This window comes from Cyprinus carpio, chromosome A20, assembly GCF_018340385.1.
Source record: "Cyprinus carpio isolate SPL01 chromosome A20, ASM1834038v1, whole genome shotgun sequence".
Taxonomy (NCBI): Eukaryota; Metazoa; Chordata; class Actinopteri; order Cypriniformes; family Cyprinidae; genus Cyprinus; species Cyprinus carpio.
This window is the reverse complement of record NC_056591.1, coordinates 26,847,460-26,861,013: the sequence shown is the minus strand read 5'-3', so window position 1 is coordinate 26,861,013 and position 13,554 is coordinate 26,847,460. Positions and strand designations below refer to the sequence as shown.

Sequence of the window (13,554 nt, the reverse complement as noted above, 5' to 3'; positions counted from 1 at the left end):
CTTCCTCCACATCAACATAAAGAGAACAGCACAGATTAAAGAAACCACAATCAACAGGCTCTGGTCAACGTACTAAACTTCTCTTTCCAGTTTCAGTATTCATGTTTTTTCTTCTGCATATGTTTCTGAACTTCACTCAGTCCTTCTTTATTGAGAATACTAAATCTAAATTATCTTTATCTTCTTTATCTGAGTGTTTTGAGGTACAAAAACGGCGGCCAAGAAATCCCACAAATTGACACTAATTAAAACTAATAAATCTGAGGTGTTGTTGTGAGATCAAAAGATTTACATGACAATCCAAAAAAACAAAAAACATTGTGTTGTAGTAGTGAAATGACCCTGAACACACAGCAAACACTCTCAGATTTGCTTTGTACATTTATGCAGTTTGATATTTGATTGTATATGACGATGCTTTATAAATATTGAACCTTTTTGAATAGTGAAATTGAGTTTTCTATCTTTGTAGAAACAAACAAACAAAAATCAACATTTATGTTTATTTCATTGTTTATTTCATCACATAAACTGATAATGGATGGGAATCTCTGATGACAATTTGTCCTTGTCATGTTTCATCAAAAAAAAAAAAAAAGTTTTGCATGAAGAAAAAAAGCCTAATAGGATTTTAAATTTTTTTATTTTTATTTTAATAAAATCAGTGTAAACTGAAAATAACATTTAAAATTTATTTACAACTTACCTTTTTAACATTAGGTAAATGAGCTTTTCAGTGCTAAAAAAAAAACTTTTCATTTCTGAAATGCAAAAACAAATCAAATACAACTATGAACATGGGATTTACAATTGCACTTAATTTAAATTTACTTAACGTGGAATATAACACTGTTGCAAAAAATATTATTTAAACTAAAAATAAGGGGATGAATTCACAAAATATTTTAGGAATACATTTCTTTTAAACAAACATTCAATTTTCATTACCTAAATTAAAAAAAAAAAACTTTACATTACAAAAAAAAAATACTCAAGAACAATCTTAGAAAAAAAAAAGTGTTTTTAAGAATTCACATTCTTCTAGATGACTAAATTGTAAGAGTCTAAGCCTTTATGCATCAGGTGTCTGATGAATATACACACATTCAGAAAATTCTCCAGTTCAATTTATTTCATTTGTTGTATTGCACAAGGCATCCTTGTGTAGGATAATATCTAATCAGACATTTAAAACTGTCCTTTTACAAATAATAATAAAAAAAAGTCCTAGGAATGTATTTGGGTAGTTAATGTTTCCAGATTTGCATGTACTTTTGGACCATAAAATTCACCTTAATATTTTATAACTTTTTTTTCTTTAGATAAATCCAGCCTAATGTTCATAAGTAAAAGATAATTATTGTCTTCTAATTTTGTGGTGAAAAAAGACGTGGACATTTTTGTAAAAACAGTCAAATTCTACATAAATGAGCTTCAAAATTGTTCATTTTACAGATGCTTGTTTTCCTCTCTGTCTTTATTGCACATTAACACCACAATACATGAACAATCTCAACATCAAAAAGAACAAACATGGAAGAAAAAAAAAGTTTTTTGATGATGACGTGTTGGTATCTTGTGATGATGGGAAGCATTATAGAGCAGATTTCAGTTCTGGAAGACGACCGCAGCTCCATCAGTCTCAGCTGTGAAGACAAGCATTCAATTTTTCTGAATATCAGCCACAGAAACATAATCATGAATAGTCCATTTCCCCTTTTCACAGGATCTTGGATATGCAGCTGAAAGGCTGTGCACTTAAAATAAAGGATCCAACCCATACTGCATTTCTTTTTTTTCTGGCCAAAATATATTTTAAATACATGGTGTGTTCAATTAAAAAAAAATATATAAAACAAATCTACAAATAAAATTTAAAATTTAAAAAATAAAAACAAAAATACAAAAATATAATAAAAAATAATAAAAAATATTTACATATATTTTTAAATATATTTTAGCAAATATATTTAAAAAAAATGTATTTGACAATATATATTTTGCCATATAGGGAAATCAGGATATTCTTAGTGATGCTTTGGAAGATCCATTATTGATTCCCCCAGAGAATCTTTTGTTAACATTACTTAAGATACTCATTTTCATCTTAAAATGAAAAATATTTTAATGCTCTAAAGAACCTTTTGTTGTTAAAGGCTCTTCTTGGAACCATCAAAGCCAATAAAGAACCTTTATTTTTATGACTGTAGGTTGCATAGACCACAACCAAACAAAGCTTTTTTACCTTCATGTTGTTCCTCCTGGTCTAAGGTTTTACTGACCCCAAACTTCTGTCTCAGTGAAGAGAGAGTGTGTTCAGGGATGTGATGGGACAGTGACTCCAGATAACTCAACACGTAACGGTCAGCATCCATCAGGACAAACCGATGGCCAAACACTGCAGAGAAAGGAACAGAACAGCATGAGAAAACAGGAGTGTGATGATTCCCAGGATGTGATGTCACTGGTCAATACCCTCCACAGTCGCTCCAATGGAGAAGTCTGCAGGTCCAAAGTATTCTGGGTTTTCCACAGAGCTTCCTGGTTTTGGGACACGAGTCTTCTCTAGGAATTTTCCTCCGATGATGCCGGAATTACGTGTTGATTTCTCAAAGATGCTGATCATGTCATCAGACAGGTAGTAAGACAGAATGAAGCGTCGGCCCTCATCCAGGGGATTCTGGGAATCCTGTGGCAGACGCGAATGTTGTTAGGACGAATGTAAAGTCATTGCAAAATAAAAGGACACTGTGAAATAAACTTGACATGAGCTGAAGCTACTTAACATATAAACTTTTTTTTATTTTTTTATTTTACTTGTATATTATCTTAAACTAAATAAAGAAGAGTTCAATATAAAAGAAGAAAACATTTTCACATAATGGACAAAACAATAAAGCTTTGAATTGATTATGAATCATAAAGGCAAAAACCCAAAAAAGATTTAACATCACAAAAAATCAAAAAAAATTGTTTACATTCAGTATACCACATCCATTGAATTGGTTTTGATTCAGTAAGGGAATGATCCAAATGAGCTGTACTCTCACCAGCCGTGCCATGTAACGCAGGACTTTGTTGTCGTTCTCCAGCAGTTTGATCACGTCTTTCTTGGGCGGTTCAGGAATCAGGGACAGACAGTTCTTAAACTTATTCAACTACACCTAAACCAAACCGAAACACTTATAAATAACCTGCGTGACAGATCACCTGCGTGACAGGTTCAGAAAACACATGGACAGACGGAACAGATGGAGGGAAGGGAACATTTACACATCATATACCTCACAAACAGGCGGCTTAGAAAATATAGGGGTCTTATTCCACAAACATGCGACAAAATAGGCTGTTCTGTTTTCTTTTTCAGTAAATTAAAAAGGAGGTTGTAGAGAAAACATCTGTTTAATATTACCTTTGCGTGGATATTTTACATAAGTCCTATTTTATTCCCACAAACATCGGACCAAAGTTAAGTTATTTCAACAAAAAAGGAAATTTTGTTTGTTTCTTCCTTTGAACATTTACTGTAATTGTAATGTAACATTTATACAAGGCTTGCCATTTTTTCCTATCCTGTTATTGACATTTGAAAAACTTAAAAAAAAAAAAATAACATTTATACAAGGCTTGCCATTTTTTCCTATCCTGTTATTGACATTTGGAAAATTTTGTTGCTTTCTAGAAATTAACTTAAAAAAAAAACAATAAATAATAAAATTTGTTATTAACATTAAAAAAGTATTAAAAATGTAACACTTATTTCATATAAGGTTTACCATTTTATTTCAACCCTCTTAAAACATTTGGAACATTTAGTTAATTTCTAGAAATTAACTTAAAAAATATTAAATAATTAAATTTGTTATTAACATTGAAATTGTAACATTTATTTTATAAGGCTTGTAATTATTTCCAACCCTGTGTGTAACTTTTTGTTATTTTCTAGAAATTAATTTTCTAGATTCACTAATGAGTCATTCAGACCATCACTTGTGGGAAGTGGCAGACAGATCATATAAAATGACCAAAAAAAAAATAAAAAAATTTTTTAACTACGATGAAATGTGATATTAGCCCAATAAAGAGTGAGTCTCTGACCTTCGTGATGTCTTGCTGTGTTCTGGTGTCTACAGTGAATGGTTTGAGCAGGATGTCGGGGTGATTCTGTTCATAGTATTTCCGGGTGAAGTCGTCACAGTCATAGAGCAGGAAGCGCCTCCCCATCAGCGTGACCTCCTCACCGACCCTGAAGTCCTGAGGAGAGAAATACTCCTTCACGTCTTGTGGAGAAACTTCCAGAACACAGCTGGGGAACGGCTCTGCGTTGAGAAAAAGAGAGGATTCTGCATTAATGTGTTGATTATGTCCTTTGATTATGCTCAAATGAAATATAAATGTAGGCTATGGGGGACCAAACCCGCAAAAATTAAAAATAAAGAAATATAATTACAAGTAAATAAGTAAAGGAATAAACTAATTGCTAAAGCAAATACAATTAATCCTGAATTCATTTTTGTATTAACTTTTCTTCCTTTATTTTTAACTGTACTGTATTGTATATTCTTTCACTGATTTTTATTTTATTTTTATGAATGTTCTTATTCATGGCTGCAAAATTAGACAAAATAAAATACAAAATGTGATATAGCTCAGTGCCATTATCAAAACAAAGACTGAGATTTAATTAAATAAATATAGTCTGTTGAATTTAAGCCATAAACATTGGTAACTTGCGGTGTAAAATAGTATTATTTCATCAAATAGTTAAAAATAATTGCAATATATTTTTGGCCAAGTTGTGCAGCCCTATATATAAGTAATTTTACAATTAAAAAAAAACATAAAAATGAAACATTTACTGAAAATAAAAAAAGAGATTATTAGTGAAATATTAACTATAATAAGGTAAATATTTTACATCAAAGGGGTTTGGCTGGGATGGGATCCCCTGATTTAGTTTGCCCAAGCTTCTATTAACATAAAAAGCACCAAAACTGAAGCAGGTTTGTCTCGGTGTTGAAATCTCACCGCAGGATGATTTGATGTGTTTGGGAACCTTCTGTCTGTGGAGCAGCACTGGGAACGGGTCCCGGCCGCTGTTGGCCTCGTGATGTTCGCAGATGTCAACCGAATCGTCCACCAGATAGTAATGCAGCATTACAGGCCGCTTCTCCCCGTAGAGAGAGTCTGAGTCGTCCCAGAGCGCATAGAAACGCAGCACCTGGAGACAGCAGAGAAATGACGAGGGAAAGACTTTAAATGCATTCATTTGTGTGTGTGTGTGTTTACCTGTCGATCCAGGGCGAGGAAGCGCTCCAGCTGATGATTGTGGTCGTAGGGTGTGATGTGGGTTTGTTGTGCCTGAACTCGCCGGATGGTGTACGGATCATTGGGAATAGACTCGGACTCATTTAGTTCTATTCCCTGACTCTCCATGAAGTCCTACACACACACACACACACACACACACACATCAAACCAAACCCATCAGAAGCAGCAGTCTAGCAGAATCAGTGTGTGTGTGTGTACCTGTGTGAAGGCGTCGCAGTGTGTTATCCTGTAGACCGTTCCAAACAAGCTCATGTCCATCCTGACGTTGAGGTCTTTCCAGTGGTACAGATCTCCGCACTGGTTTTTGGGCAGCCTCTGACGTTTGATCAGCTTTCCCTGTGGAATTCCAGAGTTTTCCACCGGAGGCTCGGTCACACACATGCTGTCGTCCTCCAGGTGATAATAAATCACCACCGGACGAATGCGGAAGTGTTCATCTGGGGAGTGTAACACTTCCTGCCGGAAGTAACCATAGAAACGCAGCACCTGAAGGTCAAAGGGTAAAGGTGAGAGGTTGGTCCTGATTTAATGAGAGAGAGAGAGAGAGAGAGAGAGAGAGAGAGAGAGAGAGAGAGAGAGAGAGAGAGATAATGAGACGATAGAACGATAGATTGATGGATAGATAGAGAGGTAGGTAAATATACATATAGAATGATAGAACAATGGATAGACAGACAGATAGAATGACAGATAGAGACAGAATGATGGATTGATGGATAGACAGAAAGATACTTGAATAGACAGAATGCTAGTTCAATGGATATACAGACAGACAGACAGACGGACAGACAGTGAGACAGACACACAGACAGACAGACAGACAGACAAAGATACAGACAGACACAGACATCACACACATTGACAGACAGACAGACATGACAGACAGACAGAAAAGACACCCAGACAGACATGACAGACAGACGTGACACACAGATAGACAGACACAACAAGACAGACAGACTGACGAGAGCACGAGACAGACACAGACAGACAGACGGGACATGGATACACACAACGGACAGACACAGACAATGGACAGACAGACGGACAGATAGACGACAGACAGCACATAACAGACACAGACGGACACACATACATACCGATCAGGACACAGACAGACAGACACACACAAACACACACAGAAAGACAGACAGACAGACACACACACACACACACACACAGACAGACAGACAGACAGACAGACACAGACAGACGACAGACAGACGGACACAGACACGGACACACGACAGACAGACACAGACACAGACAGACAGACACACCACACAACACACAGACACACACACAACACACCCACACACACACACACACACAGACAGACACACAGACAGACAGATAGATAGAGACAATGATAGAAAGAATGATACATTTATGGACAGACAGAACACTAGATAGATAGATAGACAGACAGACAGACAGACAGACAGACAGATAGACAGATAGATAGATAGATAGACAGATAGACAGATAGATAGATATATAGATAGATAGATAGATGGATGATAGATAGAGACAGAATTAGTTCAATCATTGATACGGACGGACGGACGGACGGACGACTAACGACTGGACAGACAGACAGACAGAACACAGATAGATAGATAGTTCATAGATACAGACAGACGGACGGACGACAGACACGGATAGACAGATAGACAGATAGATAGATGATAGATAGATAGCATAGTTATAGATAGATAACACTAGATACAGACTACACATAGATAGATAGATAGATAGATAGATAGAAATAGAAATAGATCGATAGAGACAATTACCAGACAGAACACAGACAGATAGACAGATAGATAGATAGATAGAATGATAGAAAGAATGATACATTTATGGACAGACAGAAAACAGAGAGATAGATAGATAGATAGATAGATAGATAGATAGATAGATAGATAGATAGTATTATAGACAGAATGAGACACATTTATGGATAGACAGAACAGACAGACAGACAGACAGACAGACAGACAGAGATAATAGATAGATAGATAGATAGATAGTATAGATAGATAGATAGATAGATAGATACAGATAGATAGATAGATAATAGATAGATAGATACAGAATGATAGAAAGAATGATACATTTATGGACAGACAGAACACTAGATAGATAGATAGATAGATAGATAGATAGATAGATAGATAACACTAGATAGACAGATAACACTAGATAGATAGATAGATAGATAGATAGATAGATAGATAGATAGATAGATAGATAGATAGATAGATAGATAGATAGATAGAAATAGAAATAGATCGATAGAGACAATTACAGACAGAACGATAGATAGACAGACAGACAGACAGATAGACAGATAGATAGATAGATAGATAGATAGATAGATAGATAGATAGATAGATATAGAAAAAAATAATGATAGAAAACAGAGAGATAGATAGATAGATAGATAGATAGATAGATAGATAGATAGATAGATAGATAGATAGATAGATAGATAGAGCGACAGAATGAATAGAAAAAGAATAATACATTTATAGACAAACCTTGAGACAGACCAGACAGACAGACAGACAGACAGATAGATAGATAGACAGATAGATAGATAGATAGACAGATAGACAGATAGATAGATAGATAGATAGATAGATACAGAATGATAGAAAGAATGATACATTTATGGACAGACAGAACACTAGATAGATAGATAGATAGATAGATAGATAGATAGTCTTCACCTTCTTGTCGTAAGCAGCGTGTGCCGGTATGAAGCTGAGCGGCGGGGCTCGGTGTGTGTCGGTCCCGTAGGTCAGGCTCGGGATGTCTCTAATCAACTGGTTCCTCTCGCTGTGACTGATGTTCACCGACAGCAGCGGATCTTGTCCGGTACCGACCGCGGGCCGCCGGGGCAGAGCGTAACCGTTTAAAATCCAGAGTCTGAGCTCTGTGGAAAGCGGATTTCTGGATGACGGCACAAATGATGGGTCAACAGACTATAATTATATTTGATAATCTGTCAAATATATAGATTTAAAGAATGAATACATGAAAAATAAATGAATGAATAATTCATTAAATCGCAACAAAAATCTAAAATGTGTCTTAAAAACATTTTTGAAGGTTTAATAATGCGGGGCCTACAGGTTAACGTATCTCACCGTTAAATCCCGAAATGAGTTTCCTGGCAGGAAAGGAAGCCCGTGTCTTGTATTTACAGACATTATGGATTTTTACTCTAATCTAGATTCACGTCAATTTAAGGTATACGTAAATAAAATGAGTTAAGTTGTTCTCTCACGGGACTGCTGTGCTTCCCTGAGGAGGTTTATTTATAACGGTCTCCACGGAGACCACAAACACTGGCGGTTGTCATGGTGATGTAAACACTTCCTTTCATGCGGCTCATTCACCAACAGGCGGCGCTACACGTTATTCAATGCAGTTTATTTAATGCTCCATAACAACAAAAACAAAACCTCCCACAGCTCCTGCTCTGTACACAGGCTGATATTCCTATAAAACCATGCTGAAATATTACTGGAAAATAAAACAAGTTTGAGAGCGTGCTTACAACACAAACATCCTGCAGCTTTACAATATTTAAGAGCTCAGACAAACATCCACATGCAACCAATGTTGAGTCACTTCATGCTTTGGCTTGTTGAATAATAATTAAAAAACCTTAAATAATACATATTAAAGATCTCTGTGTGGCAATGGGCTCTTAGAAATAAAGGTTTCACATAGAGGTAGGAAACTACATGATAGGCTACTTTCCACAATAGTCAAACTTTACCAAAATATTATTATATTAACCTATTATATTAACACTATTTATTTTTTTAAAGGCTGTTCTATTAAAGTTGGGCATATTTTTGAAATAATATTTAGAGATCTCTACTTTTAGGTATTGCTTAAAAATTTAGTAAGAATGTTAATGGATATAAATACACCAATAAATTGTATTAAATGTTTAAAAATGTTTTTAATGGCCATTTCTATTAAAATATTCTATTAAAGACATCCCTAATTTAGGCCATTTTCTTCAAATAATTCCATTAACTTCCTGGTTCTTGACCACATTTTCTTCCCCAAAGTGCTTAACACTTTTAAATTAATATCAACTTTCTTAGCATATTAAATAAGGTGTTGTCTAATTATTTCAAACATATAAAAATCATATGCAAGACAATTTTAGCAAAGGAAAAATGTGAGACTATTCACCTGCAGTTACCTCTTAATTTCAGCAAAAACCTCAGTTATATATATATATATATAGACAGTTATATATATATATATAGATATATCTATATATATATATATCTATATATATATATATAGCCGACTGTGCAACCTTGTAGCCACAGTTAGTTATATAAGGTGAGTTATTTATGGTTTTGTATCATCAACACTAATTCTAAACCCCCCATATCATGTAACAGAAACTGAAACACATTAACACAGTTGTAACAATCAGAAAGCACTGCTTAAAGTCATTGAGTGATTAACTGTGTTAGCAGATGTGTCTTGTGTTTAAGGCACAACGTTGATGTCCATCATGATCCTGTAAGAACCTCTTTGAGGTCACAGTTGCATCTATGCAGGAACATTTGAATGAGTCTCTCATCCCCTTAAAGAATATAAGATTACACACAGAACACTTGGACTGCATCCCTGAGCAATCAGGCAAGCTTTGCCACAGTATAAAAATATTTCATCCAAAAAATAGTGGTATCAAAAACTATTTAAATATCAAAATAGATTACATTAAGGCTGAAATGATTTTACAGCATGTCTATATATATATATATATAAAATATACAAAAATATTTGGACGCATAAGTCACCCTTAAAAATGCATGTATGTCACTGCATTTGATAATAAAATATCAAGCCAACTTGCATTTATTTTGAAAGAAAAGAAGCCTGTTAGGTTTAAAATGATAATAATGAAATGATCTAGTGTTAAAAATGAAGAAAAATGGGTAACATTTTACAATAAGGCCCCATTAAAGCATTAACTAACATTAACTAACAATGTGCAATACATTTGTTACAGTATTTATTAATCTTTGTTAACTTGAATTAATACAAACACTGTCTGTGCTTAGTTCATGTTTATGGAAGCTTGTTTCCATCACAGGATAAAAAAAAAAATAAAAAAGGTAATTGCAAATTTAATCTCACAATTCTGTGAGAACTGTGAAATATACAGTTAGAATTTTTAAATATAAACTCACAGTTCTGAGAAGGAAAGTCAGAAATGTGAAATAAATCAAAACTGCAAGAAAAAACCTTGCAGAATATTTAGAATTGTGAGAAATAAATCTGAATTGTAAGATTACGCACTGATCTATATAATGATAAATTCTCCATTATAGATCAGTGCTATTACCCTTTTTTTGTCCCGTGGAGGAAATTAGAACATATACATCATAAATTAATAATAAAAACAGAAATAAAAATTAAACTCAAATTTATAAATAATAAACAAAAATTAACATGAACCACTTTAAAAAAATATACTAAGCCAATTGTTAGTTCCAGTACAAATGGAACCTTATTGTAAAGTGTAAGCAAAAAATGCACTGTGCCACTTTGAAACGAGATGAGAAGTCTGATGCAGAAAAGTCAAGCTCCAGCATCATTTGTTTGCAGATGCAGCTTGGTTTGTTATATTTGCTTCCTAATGCAATCACATTGAGATATTTTTAAGGCCCGCTGTACTGTATATGTGTATATGTCAGATCAAACCCTGAAGGCACTTAATTTGCACAGGTCTCTCCCTACAGAAGGCGGTGCTCACTGTTTGACAGGCGGAGTGAAGGACCAATCACAGTGCTTAGAGCTTATCACACCCCTCAGAGCTGCCTATAGACTCCTAGAGCCAGCTTTCAGCTGAACCACATCTGCCACGAGCCTTAGCTTCAGCCGCATGCTGCGGAAAATAAATCTCCAACTTCAAGACATCAAGTAGGAATACTCCCAAATCCAACTGGTCTGAATGCAACATTTGACCTTTCACCTCTGTGTACTGAAGCTTACGCATAAACTGTGCCTCAACAAAGAGCTTATTTCCACTGCAAAAAACACACGGTGATGACTCCGTTAGCTGCTTCCCGATCAGAGGCAGCGCTCTAGTAGTAGCGATTCAGGCTGCGGGTTCCTGGGACGTCCGGCTGTCCGTTCATCCAGATTTCCCGTATGATGCGCTCTCTCTCCTCCAAACGTTGCGCTCGCTCCAGCTCCTCCGCCGACATGAAGACGTTTGTGTTGAGCGTGCGCTCGAAGCGCCGGTGCCGTCGGGCCGAGAGGTCCGAGCTCGAGTCCCAGTCCGAATCAGAGTCAGAGGTGTTGCTGTTGGAGTCCTCGAGGCTAGGAGGCTTCTTAGCGACGACGTGACGAGGCTTACAGTCCGTACGACAGGAAATCTGAACCACCAGCGCAAAGAGTGTGAGGAACAGACCCCCACAGATGCCGCACATGAAATACAGCGCACATCGCTCCGGGTGCTCTGGGATGGAGAGAGAAAACAGACAACATGAAATCAAACCTGACCCATTTGCTTTCTTAAACTTTATATGATGTTCTGGGCCAATTTTCAACTTTTGAACAGTAGTCTACATCACAAATTCATAGTAAATTCGTGATAGGCTCAGTGATCCACAGCAGATGTTTGTGGTGTCACCTGTGATGTAGGTGTAGGCCGCCAGCATGCTGTTGATGAGGGCCATGGCTGGTCTGATTACGGTGGAGATGGTTGGGTTCGGATCGCTTTCTCCAGACTGATCCGTCTCTTCTGAATACGGACCAGAACTCCGTCCTCGCGTTGACCTCCCTGCGATCAAATGCACACAATCGTCATGCCCTTATGTGAACCAACCTTCATCGTGAGATCTTTACAAAACAGAAAGTTTATATTTTGCCTCAAGCTTCCATGTCTGGCAATAAACAAAAGAATAAGTTGGATTTACATCAATAATTCATCAACAGTTCTCCTGTATGTGGTGTCAAAGGAAAAGCTCAAACAGAAAGGAAAAAATGCTGACATCATCTTCTCACCCTCGAGTTGTGGCATGACCAATATGAAATTTTCTACATAAAAGTATACAACAGTAATTGTGAATGGAGACGGTGCTGTCTAGCTCCAAAAAGGATAAAACATGCATGCACTATATTCTTTTATATTTTTAAATATCAAATACATCAAATGTCATTGCTTCTCATTGACATTGTACCATATTTCAATGTATATACATCCATTATATGATTTCATATGGTGCTTTTCCCATAATTTTTGGAGCTTGATGACTGTAAAATCACCTGCTGCTCATTTTAACTGAAATCTTTCAGGTAACATGTTCCAGATTATTGGTTTCAGTATAATATCTGCTGTGTAACAGATTTTTACATAGTCAGAACAGTGAGAAAATAATGTTGATGTTTTTTTTTTTGACAATTTTTTAAAATCTGTTTCAGGTTTCTTAAACTTGGGTTTAAGACACTATTCGATTAGTCATTATGGACCAAATCGACATAACACATCTGATAACTTCTTGTTAGGAGTGACTCTAGAAACAGGACAAATTTAGTGCATATGGCCCTAGAAGGAGTTTAATAAATAAAACAGAAACATCCCTCCAAATACTGAATAAATCATAAAAGAAATAATAAAAATGGTAAAATAAAATAATAAAAATACAAACTTGTAGTATTTGTACTTTAACTTAAGTAAAATTTCTCAGAACGTTTTACATCACTATGAATATGAATTTATGGAGGCCTGTTTCTGCCACAGAACAATGTTGAATTATGAGATTTTAACACAGAATTGCAAGATATAAACGTAAAATTCTGACTTTTTTTCTCAGAATTCTAAGTTTAAATCTCGCAATTCCATTTATTTTTATTTTTTTTCACACTATAAAAAAATTCAAAAGTTAATTGCAACTTTTTATCTCTCAATTCTGTCTTTTGTACTCACAGGTGGGAATTTCTCAAGTTCGCACTGTTCTTTTCAGAATTCAGACTTCTGATTCTTTTTTCTCAGAATTGTAGGGGAAAAAAATCAGAATTGTGAGATAAAAAGTCGCTATTGCCTTTTCTTTATTCCGTGACAGAAACAGGCTTCCAAATGAAAGGCACTGCATGGAAGGTTCATTAAAAATTCACATATTCCATACACTGGGAGTAAATAAATAATGACTTAATTAACTCTTTTTGTGT

At 35.4% G+C, this 13,554-nt stretch overlaps 2 protein-coding genes across 3 annotated transcripts in view; both read right to left on the bottom strand.

Annotated features, from left to right (window-relative positions):
• Positions 1 to 1,048: 1,048 nt before the first annotated feature.
• On the bottom strand, positions 1,049 to 9,575 carry efhc1 (EF-hand domain (C-terminal) containing 1). Its single transcript, XM_042778271.1, is given in 11 exon segments — positions 1,049 to 1,646; positions 2,246 to 2,398; positions 2,476 to 2,689; positions 3,051 to 3,194; positions 4,099 to 4,319; positions 5,029 to 5,221; positions 5,290 to 5,442; positions 5,530 to 5,817; positions 8,067 to 8,253; positions 8,255 to 8,289; positions 8,487 to 9,575. Coding segments are annotated over 11 exon segments (1,689 nt in total). The 5' UTR covers positions 8,550 to 9,575; the 3' UTR covers positions 1,049 to 1,608.
• Positions 9,576 to 10,867: 1,292 nt separating this feature from the next.
• LOC109068253 (protein eva-1 homolog A-like) overlaps positions 10,868 to 13,554 on the bottom strand; it is a 38,321-nt gene continuing 35,634 nt past the window's right edge. For both annotated transcript variants that reach the window (XM_042778268.1, XM_042778269.1), the window contains 2 exons: positions 12,017 to 12,166; positions 10,868 to 11,842 (listed from right to left, as the gene is read on the bottom strand). In XM_042778268.1, the coding sequence (XP_042634202.1) occupies positions 11,466 to 11,842; positions 12,017 to 12,166 (527 nt within the window). In that variant the 3' untranslated portion in view covers positions 10,868 to 11,465. The remainder of the gene's footprint in view (positions 11,843 to 12,016; positions 12,167 to 13,554) is intronic.